General features: G+C 31.5%; 1 protein-coding gene across 4 annotated transcripts in view; it reads left to right on the top strand.

Annotated features, from left to right (window-relative positions):
- Nucleotides 1-17,977, top strand: part of LOC126744838 (long-chain-fatty-acid--CoA ligase 6) — a 95,651-nt gene that overhangs the window by 6,120 nt on the left and 71,554 nt on the right. The window contains exon 1 of one of the 4 annotated variants that reach the window (XM_050452393.1): nt 6,982-7,120. The exons of 2 other annotated variants lie outside the window; for them this stretch is intronic. In XM_050452393.1, the coding sequence (XP_050308350.1) occupies nt 7,120 (1 nt within the window). In that variant the 5' untranslated portion in view covers nt 6,982-7,119. Of the gene's footprint in view, nt 1-6,981; nt 7,136-17,977 lie in introns of those variants that run through there. One more of the 4 variants, XM_050452392.1, reaches the window with a different exon arrangement.

Raw genomic sequence — 17,977 nt, forward strand, 5'->3', positions numbered from 1 at the left:
TTACTCTGCTATACAAATTTTTGCTTTTGAGATAACTTCAAAGGAAAAAACTCTAGGAGAGAGCTAAGTAACAAGATTGCATCGGACAATTGATATTGCCGTTACGTCAAATAATGCAACTGGGAAACAAATCAATAGGAAAGTGATATGTGTCAATGTGTACCGTTCTGTAGAAATTCGAAATGTCTTTCAATCATTTCTCTTGGATTTTACATTCCCCAAATGTTAAAGGTAATTTTTACTGATAAATTTAAATTCTTCTTATCCTGTGTTCCCCAACGACTTTTATGAGTATGAACATAGGATTTTATATTAGTTATATCCAATTCGATCAAATTCTTGGACTTGATTCCCAAATTGTTTTTTAAGAGGTCTTCACGTCGTGATGGGCCATTTTCGTAATAGGTCTGTTTTTGAGTCCTATATTCCTCCATGGCTGTTTTCTGCTTTGACGTTATAAATTTCATGTTTTCCACGAAGAATCTAATGGTGTTTCAGAAAAATTTCACCGCAAGGCATGGCAAAGGGTGAAACCACTAGCAATCAAAGGATAACGTGGATCTCAATCGTGAAGTCTATTTTGTATATCAGATATAGTTCCAGGAGCCTTTTGGATCTCATTAGAATTTGGTATTGATAGCCGATCGCTTAGAAAATCTTTATAAACTCTTCTCCACAAAAAAGAAAACCATTATATGTCACTAATTACTTATCGATTATAAAGGCCTCTTCTTCTACAGCTTATGTGATGTCTATCAGTTTTAATTGACCCTAAACCGCTGTAGGCAATTAAGTGTTCAGTCTTTTCATGCTTAACTCTTAAAGTATTTATCTTAAGTTAGCGGTCACCAATTTCAGAAGTATCGTGACATCATTAGATTTTATGCATTCATGATTTTATTCATTGACGTCATAAGATTTTCATTTTCATTTCATTTTCATTTTCATTCATTCATTGACGTCATAAGCTTTATGCATTCTAGTTTATTTTTATTTTAATATTTATGCTCGAAAGTCTAAGATACTGATGCATTCAGGGTGATACACTTTGGTGATATATTGCAGTTTGGAGTCAAACAATTGTCAACATTTTAATTAAGAAGAATTCTAACAATCAATTTCAATTTATATATCACATTGTTTAATATTTACGCCGTATATAATTAAAGTAACCAATGGATATTAATTGATAGTGATTACTTTTTTCTATTTCCTTTCTGCTTAATGTTTAATTAATGCACTATAACGGAAGAGTGCAAAGGCGGATAGCAAAAAATATACACATTTTAGCATATATTAGACTGTTATTATTAATAATTATTATTACAAATTGCAGGTTTATTTACCATTTTCGTGTATCCTTTATATGACCTCAGATTTATAAAAATCAAATGAAATAATGTAGAATTTTGGGCAGATTTTGAAATGAGATATTGTGATCGTAAAGGGTTGTTTTGTCGGAGGCATCTATCGACTCTGGAAACCCTTAATAATTAAAAATAAATAAATTTAATACAAATTTATTGGACAGACACTTGACTAAAATATATTAGCTATATTAGCGATACTTTACTGTTTAGAAATAAATTTCAAATAAGTTCGCCTAGTGAAAATAATGGAAGCTCCCAAAGCCAAAGTCGATGAAAATCCTTTACAAATTAATCTGTAACATTAAGCATTCTAACTTTCTTTCCAATGTGAGCTCACGTTTTCTGAATGCGTCTTTATAGATGTGTCGAAGAGTGTACTTTTGGGTGAGATAGTTATACATATTACATATCGCATAGCGAGATTCTAAGTGTAATCTGATTCCTAAAAATGTGTTGCTCATTTGTTTGTTGTTCAATAGGAATATCTTCTTCAATACTCTATTCAAGTTAAAATCAAACCACTGTTTAGTTGCCTGAAAATCTGTTGATGTGATCAGTGAAAAATGTCTCACTATATGAGACCTGACATAGAGCAGTAGTGTCATAAGCAAACAAGCGACATAATATATTTACCCTGTGTATCAAGATTTGCCAGATAATCAATATAGACTTAGGTCAGAGGCTTACCTTGGCGTACCCTAAATAATACTCAGTCATACTCTGAATAGTCAGGTTCTATAGAAAGACATTGAACATATTTAAGGTAAGAAGGAAACCATGATCTGCACCTCTGATAGCAAAGTTATCAGAGTTTCGTGACTAATATAATCGAAAGCTTTGACTAAGTCACAGAAAAGTACATCAGAACCTCCACCGTGCTTAAAGTATAAAAGGGTCATGGAGAGAATCGTATATGGCATTATTTGTATGGAATTTGAGATATAATCATCTACTAAAATACTTAGATAAAATTCATTCATAACCTGAAATGGTTGCACAGCAAATGTACTCAATAGTACTGGATGAAAATTGTGTAAGACGCTTAGGTGCTAAAAGTTTATTAGATACCTGAGTTGTGTTAACAAAATGTTCACCTGTTAAATAATTTCTGCTGAGCTAGGTATATCAGACAAATTTTAATGTTTCTCGAGATCAAGAAAGAACTCGTTAAAGTTAATAGTCGCTGAATGATAGGCCAAACCTGATAAGTGCTATTTTAGCTATTCTTAAGAAGAAATTAAGACGAAAAAGGGTTTGGTAACGAGTTGATGTGTTCAGGGATCTGAACATATTTTTTTAACTAGGTTTCTAAAGCATAAGAAAAACAATTAAATTAGAAGATACCCAAATCAACCCAAAAATGACTGTTGTGTCGTCGGCATAAGATATTACAAATCCGTTCACAACTTTTAGATCTGTTAGTGAATTAATATACAAAATGAAGAGTTATGGGCCCAGTACGGTTCCTTGAGGAATCCCAATCTCTAATCTAAGAATACCCCAATACACTTTTTATTATCGTCGAGTGAATTTGTAATTCGTTTAGTAGAAAAATTATTTATTACGCTAATAGGTCGATAATTGCTGATATTTGCCTCCGGATTTAAAAATAGGCTAAACAACTGAAACTTTAAATTATTCAGGGACTTTACCTGCGGCAAAAGTTAGGTTAATAATGTAAATCAAGGGACGAGTCTATATGTAAAATTATCAATTCCAGGAGAACTGCCGGTTGTTATCCAAGACTTTCGTTTATCGAATTCTTTCACATAAAATGATTTAGTGGAGGTGACCTGATCGCGGCGTATTTCTGTTAAATCTAATAGAAGTATCAACGGAAATTTTATACATTAGAGTTTTAAGGTGCCCCCGCAAAAAAATCTAAACTATTAAAATCGGAAGATCTCGCTGGCCAGTGCTAAGTTTTCGGACACACTAAAATGAGCAGAGGCTCTATCATCCATATAGGATTATAAATAAGGCTAGCCGACCTACAAGGCGTCATAGTAGAAAAAATTGACCTATTTTCAATAATTCCTGCACAAACATTAACTGAGAATCACTCAGTTATGGCATGGGTGTTTTCTTCAAACAATTTAATGACAAATATTCAGAGTTCTGGCGATCTTCCTTGTACTCAGGATATGTCTGTTTTGTGTACTCCTCACACCAGTTTCCTAAAAAAGGAAACTTTTCTTAGATTATATTTATTATGTGTTTAAGGAATATCCTGTATACCCACCTGAAGTAGGGAATTATTTTGACAGACAAATATAGTAAAATTACTTGCCACTTTCCTATGGTAACAGTAATTGGTAAAGAATTAATATAAAAAATAAACAGGGAAAGAAGGAATCGAAACAAAGAGAACTGGAGAGACTATGAAGATAACATTATCCTGCAATACATAAACAGTACTATAAAAAAAACTACACGCAGCAAGAAATTGCCATCAAAGCAGCAGAAAATGTAGCCATAACAACGAAAACTCCCAATGCAGACAAAACAGTAAAATCTATAACTTCTTAGTGGGACGAGCAATGTGCGAAGTTAATAAAGGACAGAAAATCAGCCTTAAAAAACTTTCAAGAAATGTCACATTATCTGACTACCTGAAGGCGAAAGAAATCATAGCCAGAAGCAAGAGGAAATTAAAACAGACAAAGAAGAATACATTTAAAATCTACTGGGAAGGATTTAATAATATTACCGCATTTGAGACAGTATGGAGACGAATAAAAGTATTTTTCAACGGCAGCAAGACATGGGAAAATAAGCTACCAGACATCCCAGTGTCCACCCAACAGCATCCACACAATAGGAACAGATCACTAAAAAACCACCAATGTCATAATGCTGCATGCATAAATCATGCTCTACAAAGAAAAAAAAGGACTCTGCACTAGACCTCGACAGTATCTCATACTCAATGATCCAACATCTACCAATTAGGACCAAAAACACTCTATTAGAAATTTTCAACCAAAGCCTCGAGAGAGGAGAAGTGCCAACGCAATGGAAAAAATCCTTCTCTACACCATACTCAAGTCAGGGAAAATCCATCAAATACAAACGGCTTTAGAGCCATAGCTCACAATTTCTACATAGCACATATTCTGGAAAACATGATCACGAAGAGATTGGAGTAAACAGTGGAAAAAAACCTAAGACCTCCAAGCAACCAGATAGAATTCAGAAAGGCAATGAGATATATGAAAGCCTTTCCAGGCTCATACTTACAATTCAAAGCAGCTTTCAAAAAGAAGAGCATGTTATAGTTGTATTTATAGACATATTAGCCGCCTACGACAACGTAAACCTACACAAATTGCATGAACTTCTGTTTGAAAGAGCCATCAAACAGGATCTTGAAAATCTCATATTTCAACTAATTCACGACAAGAGACATTTACATTGGACAGCAATAGAACAATACATGGACCCCACATAAAGCTATAAATGACCCACTATTAGAGATAGCACAATATGCTGATGATTTTTATGTAATGATAAGTGTAGAAGAATCAACAAGAACAATAAACAAAGCAGAAGCTCTAGAAAACCTAAATATCAATTTATCTACATCGGCAGCTATGTTCTTAGCTAAGTTATTTTACAATAACCAAATCATGAATTACCATAACTAATACACTTAATTCGACTTAATATACTACGAATATCTGCAACTCGGCACCAAAAGGCATAAACACCATGCCTTTGGTGCCGGGTGTGGTGGGGAGGAGATCCATAAAGATTGCTTCTCTTATACACTCGTATGATCACATTTGGAATATGGATGTCAATTAGGAAACCCAAACATCAAATAGAAATGAAGAGAAGATACACTTAAGATAATTCAAAGCTCTAAGAATAGCCCTAGGCTGCATGAGATCCTCATTCGTCAACCTCTTACTGGTCAGGAAATTTCGGAGAATGGCTGAGAAGAGAATGAGAATGAGAAGATGATCAATGACCCAATCATAACTCTCATAAAAAAATTGCTAAAATGTGACAAAATTGATGGATACTTCAGCCAACGAGATCTCCCCATTTCCTGCTGGCATACAAGGAACTAAAATATTAAATAGCCTGCTTATTTGAGTATAACCAAGAGTACCAAATGACTCCAATAAAACTTGGTCTTAGGAAAGGGAACACAGACATAGTTCACAGGTTCACCGAATTGATGCACACAAAACTTAGTCAATAGTACCATATCTACCCCAACGGATCTACGTAGAGGAAACCCAAGAAGCCGGATTTGGGGTCTATTGCTTACAGGAAGGCTACCAATTCTTTTCAATACTAACCAATGGGATACAAATATGTTCAGCAGAAGTAATAGTAATCAATTGTCTGCAGAATGATAGAAAACGTGATTCTGAGTGACCATATAACATATTTAACAAAACAAATGTTGATAAAGGCAAAGAATAATGGACTACAAATAAAGTTAACATTCATTCTAATAAATATCAAAGGAAACGAGGAGGCAAACACATTGGCAAGCATGAGAAGAACAGCACTTACCCAACGACTAGGACACACAGGACTTATACCAAGAGTAAAGGAGAATCAATTACAAGAATGTTTGACAGGAAGAGATTTTACTACAACGATTATTAGACTAGTAACTGGGCACTGCCTAAAAATCAAAGATCCTAAATTGTACTTGTGGAAAACTGAGAACTTTGAGAGACGTCCCTTTTGAATGTACAAATGTTAACACAGCCTGTATCAGGTATTAGAAGCTAACGGCAACTTAGCCACACCAACTTCGACATATTTACAACTTTGCGAATCTACGAGTCAAATGATAACCATGCTGAATAAACATCCAATCACAAATAACACGAAAATTTAATGGTTGTTCTCGATTTATAACATTCCTAATCCTCAAACTACAAGCAAGGTCAACTCTTAAAGCTTAAATAGTGATCCAAGCTAAGTAAGCCAGAGTAAAGGAATATCTGTAGAAGTAGGGAAATTATAATTTACTGCTAATAGCTATAGCGCTATACTTTTTAAAAATTTTTTGGAGAAAGAGAGAACTTTTCTATCTCCATTGTTAACCCGTGTGTATATGCAAAATATATTGTTTTTCAACAGATATTTATAAACGTTAATTGATACAGTTTGTGTCCTTTGACTTTTTTTTTAACAGTCCGCATTTTTATTAATCATTCATTAATGTATAAAAATTACGATTTATTTATAATATTAAATAACTTACAACCTCAATTAATTTTACGATTTTCCACAATCAGGAAACGAAGTTAGGAATCTACTTAACTATTTACATAACATTAAATTTTTAAGTGCTTTTTTAATCGGCACCAATTAATTGTGGTATGATATTCAATGTAGTTAACACTTTGCACATAGTCCAAAGTTACCTATTTTACATTAAGTCTTAAATTTATCTTATTAAAAATATTCGACTTTGCCTGGATACTTGTTCGCTAATGAGTTAAAATCCCTCTATATAAATAATTTATACATTTTTTAATTAGTTGGGTTTATTATAAAATATCATTATTAAATAAAATAGTCGCTCTTAATGTGCATATATAAAGATTTTTTGTATAAATACTTAAATATTTTATCATTTCTTATCAAAGTGTAAACTACTGTCTTACAAATTTTGATTGTGCATTACTTAGTTGTGTCTTTGCCAGAAGTGTAACAGTTTTCGATTATATAGTACATATAGTGATTCGAGTATTATATTTTCTGTGAATAATTAAAAAGTATGTATTTTTTTGGTAAGCTTATGAGCTTATGTTATATTAATTTATCAATGTCACATATTTTTATTTTTTTAATAAGTTTAGATTAGTTATGAAAACTATTATGTGTACACATTTTCGTAAGAGCTTGTTCGAAGGTGATTTATCAGTCAAACTTTTAGACCTTAATACTTATATCGATCAGAAACGGTATTGATATTTTATCCTTCATGATATTTTTCTTATATTTATCTTTACTTCTTTTTTATATTTATTTTAATTTTTATACCTTTTATTTGTATATAAAGTATAACTTGGTTCTTACTTCTACCTATTCGTAAGCGATTAGACCTAAACGTAAAAAAATATTTCATTACATACTACATAACATCTATGTTGACAATATAACTGAATATCTGTCTTAAATAGGATTACGTACGATAAGAAAGTCTATATTTTTTTAGTAAGTATATTTTTATTAGGAACTATTTTACTGGGGAAGTTAATTCAGTTTTTAAAATTTTCTTTTATTTCTGAAATTCATTACAACCCAAGTAGTAGTAGTAATTATACTTCTTATATTGAGATTGTGCACGTCTGTCCTCTGTATGGTAGACATCAAAATTTAAGAATTTAAAAAAAAAATAAAATAAACAAAATGTAGGACTCTCCTTTTGTGCGTATTTAACCTGCTTCTCTCAACTTATGATATAAATGTTGTCTATGCCAAATCTAAGCATTAGACAGGAATATTGGAATTTTTCAATACTGCATGAGTCGGAATTATCAAGACAATGTCCATATATCGTGTCACATGAATTTAAGATATTTAGATAATAGAATTTTATAAATATTCCAGTTTAAAAAATGTATCTCTGATAAAATTGATTGAAATTGTAAAAACAAAGATATTTGATCTATAGTTATCGCTGCAAAAGAAAATGGCTAGTTATTTAATTTGTTTAATTTTAATGGAAGGTTTTCACATTCATTGATACATTGATTACCTTGGATCCAATCAGTGTTTTTATATGAAAAATACAACTGGCTATCATCTGCATAGCAATGTTTAAGAGTTCAAAGTTCAAGAATACTACCTTGGGCCACACCAGAAGTCACTTGAAGAACCTTTGACGAATTTCCATTAAGCACTACTATTTGCTTCCGATTGGTTAGAAAAAACGACACTGAAACCCATATATTGTAATACAGCTGAGAGTAACTTATGGTTTACCTTTTTAAGTTACTCTTGGTTGTACTACGAATCAAAAGCCTTGGTGAAATCCAAATGGAGTAATACCGTAGCATTATTATTGACAAAAGCTTTAATAATATCCATTACCTGACGTAATGCGTTTTGACAACTATCACCCTTAAGAATTTCTGGTTGATATTCAGGAATTACGTTGTTATTATTTCATATTCTAACATTTGATTCTTCATAATTACAGGAAATCTTAATTAAAAAGTGCAGGAAGTCTGAATATTGATCAAATATGATTAAGTTCTGTAGATGTTCCAGTTTTAGGTTCTCTTCCAGAAGAATAATATTCGCTTCTTTTCACTGATCAGGAAAATGACCTTTTTCTAAACAAATATTTAAAATGTGTCTTAAGTGGTCTATTACGACAGGGCAGCAAAGAAAAATAAGAGTAATATTTAATTCATCAGCTTCAAATGCTTTGCTTGCTAAATTTCTTAATATATTCATTATCGTATATTATGTGACTATGTTCACATTCATTTAGTATGATTCTTATACTAGTAGTATAATGCTTGATAAATTCTCTATTTGGAGTATTGCTGCTTTTATTTATAGAAGTAAAAAATGGTTCAGTTTATCCACGTTTTGCAAAGACCCGGGAAGTTTTTGGATTTCGGCATACGTGTTTGAAGTTAGGTCAGCTAACATCCCCTACCCCTTTCTTGTAAACACCTACCTTCCAGATACCCTGTATAATATAATTATGCAAAGATAGAAAGTTTTGTGGTTTCTTTTATGATCAAAGGTGCCGCTGGCAGAATCTTTGAGCGGCACTTTTGACAATCAAATGGCAAAATAGAATATTGATGGAGCAAATATACTATAATATATTTCAGAAACGTATAGAGCAAAAAAAACCTCATTAGGTATGCAAAAAGAATATAGGCTGACCTACCTGACTAATTTATGCGACTTTCATAGTTTAGCATTCGTTTTATTGCAAATCCTTTCATCGTGTGCAGATAATATTGTCAGGTTTTAGTTTAATTTATGAGTTTTGTCTATTGTTGTCCAATGAAAAACACTGAAAAAGTACAAGTACATTGTAAAGGGTGTCCCATAAATAATGGGCCTAACTACTAAAGAGGTTAATTTAAATTTGCCTAATTAGAAAGTCAAACCATAATACAGATTGATAAACTTAATGTAATTTAGATCATAAATTTAGCATTTATTCTTCGTTTTTCACAATATTTAAAATATGATTTTTTTATATCGCAAATCTTAAAATATATTTTTTTAATTATGTAATAAAGGGCACCACCAGTAATGTCTTGATTTTCTTTTAAATTCTGTAATTGACTAAATTGCTTAAAAAAATATACTTCAAAATTCTAGCTATGATGGCTAACTATGATCACTCTTTTCAAGATTAAACAGTTTAAGTTTTTAATGCATTTAAAACAAATCACATGCATAAATTATTTAAAAGGCTTTATTACCGTTCTAATGAATGATAAAAAATACAAAATAAAATCAATATATTATCAATATTTGCCATTCGGCATGACCTCCATTTGCCTCAATACATTTAAATTTTTTTCTACTGAAAGATTACCGAATTTTGCGTTTATTGTATTTTCATAAACAATTGATTTCATGTATCCACATATGCAAAAATCTTATGGGTTAAAGGCTGGACTTTGACTTTTCTGGTGCCGGCCAAGATCTTTTTCACCAGGTTAGTAAAATGCGCAGGAGCACCATCTTGCGTAAAAGCCATATGTCGGCGCATGTGTAAAGGTAATTCTTTTAAATAATCAGTAAGCTTTGTTTGTAAAAAATTTAAATATAGATTTGGAGGTAACTCGTATGGCCCAAAAAAATTGTCTATATCACTACACTAAATAATAATTTGAAATTCGCGTTGAAAGTGTCCTTCAGTAATAACGTTTAAATTTGTAATATCCCCTAAATGCGTGTTTCTAAAATTAAAAATTCCTTGTCGGGTAAAAGTCGCTTCATACATAAGCATAATTTTATGAAGTTTAGTCTGGCTGGAAAATTTGCATCCAAAAAATTTTATAGTGGCTTAAAATGATATGGATATAGATGTTCTTCTTGTTCCACATTACGTCTGTTTAGATGTCCAACATTCCGCTTTGAATGCACCCGTTTCCCCAAGTCTCTTGTAAATTTTTAAAAAAAGTTTAATCTTTAATCTATTTTCTCAAAATAATAAGAAAATTGTAGATCAGATCGTTATTGTTATATTTGCTTTACTTTAAAAAAAAAAGGAATACTTTAAAGAAACTTTTAATATACAAATAAAGCCGATCTGAATACTAGAAATAGAATTATTTGCCTCTTAAACATGATTTTGAGAAAAACATGTAAAACATGAAAAAGCGTAAAATACATGCAAAAACTACGGTGATTCAGAATGGTCATTAGGGTTTATAAATATTATAAAGTTCACCCACGCCTATTTAGCCAAACTAGACGGAATTCTTCATTTTATTACTCTATACATTTCTCAAATACAGTATATATTAATTTCCTTTGAAATGAATCTCACTACCAGTGATAAAGTAAGAAATCTATTGGATTTCCTGTTTTTTTTTTAATAAAAAATGATATGAACCATAAAATAAATTATAATAACGTACAATTTAATTTTTTTGTTCAAAAACGTGTGTTGCCTTCAAAAACATCGAAAAAAATTAAATGCCTAGATGTAGGTACATGCAAATTGAAAAATTTCAAACTATGGAAGATAACTAAGGGACTATAGCCCCAATCATCATAATTCTAACGAATTTTATATTTCTAACTATTTAAATCCGATAAGACTATTATATATAATAGTCTTATCGGATATATATATATTATATATATATTATATATCTCTTATACTTCCAGAGCTTTTGAAAAATCTGCACCGAACTTCCAAAAGGGGAAAATTGTCAAAAAGTACTTATTATATTTTGAAAATTCTGTATCTACTTCAGCTTTTATTTCTGTATTATAATATATACCTTTATACCTGATTATATACCTGATTATATGCCATAAAAATGGGAGGAATGCTAAATTCTAGTTTGTTTAATATTCTAAAACTTATTGAATATACAGACATAATTTTCTAAGATAACTAGAAAATGTTTTATATAATATTTATTGACATTTCATTACGATTTCTTCCTTAATCTAGACAAACTTTTTTTATTCGCAAGGCTGAAGTACATTTATCAGTTTTATCACGACAATGAAAACAATTTACTTATGAAAACAAACAGTTGTAGAACGAGTTAAAAATTTAATGATTATATTTCAATAACGAAATGATGTGCTAGGAAAGCCGTAGTGTGGGAAAAAAACCGATCTCAGAAGCAAGTAATGTTCACTAATGTTTTACGCTCATTCCCAAGAAACCGAATCAAAAATAATGCTTAGACTATCGAACCATTGGATTTGTGAGCTTTGAAGTTATCGGAAGAATCGAGGAAGATATAAGCGACACATAATTTTGATTCTGCGAAGGATTTGGAACACTAAAGGCACTTTTGTGATTTGGAACTTTTTTTTCCAACACTGTATCGATATAAACCAAGCAATGCATACATGTTACATCGATTTTGAGAAAGCTGACAAAGCGAGAATTTTGATGAAGTGAAACATGACAGTTACATTAGCTGCTAGTTATCAAAAACATTGACTCTGAAAAATTACTAATCTATATTTTAATAAAATGGTCGAAAATTATTCAAAATAAAAAGTGGAGATTTATAGCGATGCTATTTTAATTGAAATCCTAGAAGATGTTATTTGAAATCCGGGAGTTATGCCGATGACGCCTGTTGAAAAATAAATTGATCAATGTAATTTACAAGATCTAAAAATGAACTTAAAGAAAAACCAAGTTAATGGTAGAAACAACATACCAACAAGATCTGAATAATATGAACTTCACGGTGGCAAACACCATGAGAGGGAGACATAAAAATATCTGCGAACTTGGACAGACCAATCGAGTGACTAAACAAAAAAAATAAAAACGAGGATAGAGCTATTGCTTTTTTCCACGCTTTTGGATGAATTTAAGACATTTATCCTTAAATACCCATATAGATAAACTACAAGCCTTTGAAAAGTGGTGCTATCGTAGAATGAGGCATATTCCCTAGACCATTAAAGTTACTAATACCGAAGTACTGAAGCGGATGTAAAAGAACTGAGAACCACATTAGCACCACAAAAAACGAAAGATTTAATATCTGGTTCATATAATGAGAGGAGAAATACACACTTTTCTAACTGGTAGTCTAGAGAAGGATTACCGGAAAGCGGAGCATTGGCAGACGCTGGGTACTGTGGCTAAACAACTTAAGAGAATGTTTAGAGCTGCAGCCAACAGGGTCCGAATTGCTGTAAAGATAGCAAACCTCCGAGGTTTGCCCTTCCGAGGAGATGCACTACGAGAAGAAGAAGAATACATTAGTGATATTTTTACATATACTCTTCCATTTTTGCAAATTGTCTTTAATGGTTGCCCAATTTAAATAATAAATTTTGCCTTTAAATTAGGATTAAATAAAAAAAAAAATGGACATTTATTATAGCATCGAATATTGGTTTACCAGAAAACGTATATAATACCTAACGTTTTTTTGACTTGTCTTCTGTTTGCATCTCCCTGTTCGTTACTTAACGTTTAACTTTAGCCAGTTCAAACACCTCTACCTTCAAAGGAAGATTAACTGTTAATCTAAAATCCCATCACAAAGGCTCATCTAATAATTTGTTCATACGCATTTTTTATTGATCTATAGTGATCGAGTAATCAAAACTTGAACCGTAAATAGCGGATACTTTTTTTATATACGAATTGAATTTTGGCATAGTCATCACCAGGGCCATCCTGCCAGGATCGGATTTAATATTGGCTGAAACGAAAACAAGCAAAAAATATATTAATAAAATTAAATATCTATAATAACTGTAGAATAAATATAATAATAATGCTTTATTGTCAAAAAATTTAGAAACATAGAAAGATATATATATATATATATATATATATATATATATAAGAGCGACATATATATGTACTGTTAAAAAAATAATCCAATATGAGATATTCATAATAATGTATAAAAAAAAAGTCGTTTCCTGTACATAACGCTCACGTCAATAAACATGATTTCATTACCATTTATGAAGAATACAGCGTTTAATTAATTCTAAGCGTGCTCTTGGTATATCAAGATCATACTCTGCATTCCTAAGAGGATAATTGTGAAATGGCTTTTTTGAAATAGCTAGTAGGAGCTTGCGGATTAAAGAAAATACAAGGAAATAGTTAATATATTAGTTCTTTCGCTTAGTGACAATGAATATCGAACAGAAAATCGAAGAGCGTATCGGAGATGTGATTTGAAGAGGGCATAATAGATCGTTCTAGAAGTTGACAAATTAAGTTCCTGGGAAACTGATCTTAGTTAAACCGGCTGAACATTGTTTTAAATCTTTGATGATCAAAGTCCTATTTTAGAAGGTTTTCTACATAAATATCTCTCAAAACAATTTTACCAAATCACTACGTCATTAGTAGACTTAATAATTACAAAAGATTGCATTGTACTTTTATCACACCACAAAATTTTAGTTTCCGGAACATTATAGCACAGGAAGTTCGTATCAGGCCATGATTTGATGGTAACTAGGTCATTAGATACGAGTCTATGAAGTGCACTAATGTTCGGGTGGCTCCAAGTGAAACTAGTATCGTCTGAGAAGAGTCATGTTTTATCGCTAATGCCTAGACTAGTAATGTCGTTCATAAAAAGCAAAAATAAAATAAAACACCATAAGGAACCCTACATTCCATTGGATTGCATTATTATATGCAAAATCGAAAGCTTTTGCTAAATCACTTCTCAAAATCTAAATTGGTGCCAAAATATAGTCTTTTTTATTTTTAACAAAACTTTTAGTCATATTCGATAACGTGGGGTACAATTGTGCTATGGTTGGACGTTTGATCTTTATCTTTTCCTTTATGCAATGATCATAGCGTCTTAAAGCATTTTAAAGAAGTACTATTGGAATTACTTATTAATGAAAGTACTCAGAGGTTTATTGTAAAGTTTGATAGATTTTCGAATTAGAGATTGTATTAGACGAAGAAGGTTTACTTCTTCCATTATTTATATTAGACCATATTTTCTGAATAAGGAGGCAGTCCGAGAATTTTTGTAGACACGACGTTCTTTGAAGATTTTTGTAAACATTTGTAGACCATGGCTTACGTTGTTTATTATTGATAGATCTAAGAGGAAATAAGTTAAATATAGAGCAGTTAACAAAATCTGGATCAAACGATAACACAACATATCCAGTAATACTAGTACTAGTTTAAATGATTCTGATTGGTGAGTTAATATGCATGATAAAACGAAAAGGATCCAAAATGGACTTCAGCATTAGATATACTGATAAAATCAATATTAAATGGTTACATAAATGTAATTTGCTTTTTGTAATCATAAATAAACAATAACCTTAGTTAGTCTCAGATATGTAGATACAAATTACTGTAAATATAAAAAAAGGTCAGAAACGTTATTGTAGAAGAAGGAAAAGTCATTTACTTTTTCAGATAAAAAACTATTGAACTTGTTTACTGCCTAGAAGTCGTTGTTAGTAAATATTATCACAATACCTCCATGAGTAACATTATTTCTAATAATAAAGGGTGTTTCAACAAGAACGCAAGATTTGAATTGCACGCCATGTTTGTCAGTCATATTGTCACATGATTATGTGACAATATGAATATAGAACAACGCGCCCTGATTGTCAAAAATTATTATCGAAATGGTGAAAGTTTATTTGCCACTATTCGTAAAGTGCGTCTAATGTTCGATCGAAATAATGATGCACAAATGATTTATTAGAAAGCAATGCATTCACAACGTGTCACTGTATGGTCTGGAGGAATAATCGGACCGTTTTTCTTCCAAAACGAAGCAAATAATACAGTAACGATGAATGGCAAACGTTATCGCGCTATGATAAGACCGTTTTTGGTGCCTCATTTGGAAGCATTGATCCTGACAATATGTTGCGTCAGCAGAAAGATATCATACCGCCTGTGAAAAATGAACGATCTTGCACGAGATTGCTCTTGGTCGTGTCATTTTCTAATTTGGTAACCAGAATTGGCCTCCACGCTCTTGCGATTTAACGCCTTTAGACTTCTGGTTGTGTGGTTACCTGAAGATACAAGTTTATGCCAATAAACCTGCAACCATCGAAGCATTGAAAGCCGAAATTAGTCTTAATGAAATATGAAATATAATGAAATATGATGAGTTATTGAAAATTTCGTCAATTCCTAAATGTATATTTTCTAAATTAAAAAAAAAATATATCAATAATTTTATTAAACACCGCAATCAATAAAATCTTGCGCTCTTTTTGAAACACCCTTTACAAATAATATAAAGGTAATAAACTTTATTAACGGATAGAATATTCAAATACATTTGCCAATAAAACAACTACCGAACATCTTTACTACAGAAAAGTTATTAGTAAGCATTATCATAATACATCCATGAGAAAAATTACTGATAATAAGGCGGTGATTTCTGCAGTATGAAGTTTGCTACCGAGCTAAGTAAAGTTCTGACATTAAATTTTTAACTCTTTTAAGACTTTTCAGCTTTTCACATTACTTATAAAGAGTCATTTTAAATATGAGTCGCTTTAATACACAAAGAACAAACATGCGGTCGGATGCAATTGAACGGTCATGCACCTTATGGTGAGTTCTTGCTAGTCGAATTAAAATAACCTGAGGGGGCGAAAATTTAATGCTCCGATGAAATTTTTATTTGGACATAACTGTAACAACGAGCTAACTAGAAAAATAACTAAAGTGGAATTCTGTTTAGGTTACCCAACTTTTCACAAGCTCGCAACGAACAGAATTTATTTAGATTTCTATTGAGATATAGTTATCAGAAAATTAGATATTTATTTTATTTTTTATCTCACGTATATGAGATATATCACGTATTCTGATAGTGAAAGAGATATATAGGAATTTGCAATTGTTTTCAAATTCATCAATCATGTAAGTGTACGGGTCATCATTATGTTAAACCTAAAGTTGTAGCTATATTTTTATATAAATTAAATATTGCTCGAAAAGCTATTTTATATTAACTATGCAAATCTTAAGAGTTCAGATTACTTGGATTGAGGGCGTAGAACCAGATGTAGGTTGGAAGGTCATACCTATAAAATAGGTCATACAAGACGTCATCCTTACAACATCACAACCTAAATATATATATTTTCTTTATTTCAAGTAGTGGGATTAAACTTCCTACGCTAAATAATCGACTTGAATTTCCCTTGAATACGTCGAGATTATCAAGACTATTGATCCATGAAAATTAATATGTATGAAAAAGTTAAAACCTTTTCCCTCTATGTTTAATTTACATTTGACTGAGCATCGACCCTCGTTAACTGGCATGCATTTTTCTTATCTTTAACACGTCGTCATGTGTAAACTTATTAACCAACAAACATTTGAGCTCTTCTAGCTTCTAGTTCTTATGTACTCAAACAATCAATAAAGTCGAATTTTACTCAATCCGCTTGGGTCTACATTTAGCGGTGACAATTTTAAAATGTTATTTCAGACGATCAAGCAATTTTACTAATTTTACAATTTTATTCACCCACTAAAAATTTAAATAAAACGCCTTTAATTTACGACTCCAGCACTGTACCAATTTAACTGTATATAAATAAAATCGCAGGAAGTCGAGGTCGCGGATATATGGTAATGCCGGCAGAAACCCAGATGGTACAGTGACCAAGTGCCCAACAGTTCATTAACCCATCACGGATGGTAGGAGGTACACCATGCCACACCATTTTACTATCTCCGCTCCGTCTTAATGTATAGCAATAAGTCTTCATTTACCATAATATTAATGATTACTACTCGCTGCATAGGTTACATTTAGAAAGTTCCATTGCATTTTATTGTTTGTTTCGTTAATGATTAGCATATGGTTAGTTATACCTTTAGTTTATTAGAATTAGATTCACGTTAGAATTAAGTATATAATATTACAGTTTTTGGGGAAATGTGTGTTCAGGATATGCGATATTTGTAAATGCTTTTAACCTTGCTTATTTTTTTCCTTTGTTACCATTGGCTTGCTTATATTTTTTCATAATTGTGTAAGGCTATACAGGAAATTGTATCGAAAAGCAATAAAAGCCGCAAAAGATATTTATTATAATAACAGGCTGGCTAATTCCGGTAACGTTGCTAAAGAAACATGGTCTATTGTTAACGAATTAAGAAATAAGCCTTCTTCGACTAGCACTATCCCCTCTTCACCTGAGAATCTTATCGAGTACTTTGTAAACGTGGCTAAAGACCTAATGACCACTATAACACCTTCTCATGATCCCCTTTCATATCTCTCTAATGAAAACTTACAGAGTTTCTTTTTTACCCCTGTACTAATAACAGAGCTTCAAAGTACAATAAATGAAATAAGAAACAAATTATCATCTGGTACAGATCGTCTTACTCTAAAAATGTTCTCAAATCTGCCTGATAACACCTTAAACCAACT

Source organism: Anthonomus grandis, chromosome 15 (genome assembly GCF_022605725.1).
Source record: "Anthonomus grandis grandis chromosome 15, icAntGran1.3, whole genome shotgun sequence".
NCBI classification, from domain to species: domain Eukaryota; kingdom Metazoa; phylum Arthropoda; class Insecta; order Coleoptera; family Curculionidae; genus Anthonomus; species Anthonomus grandis.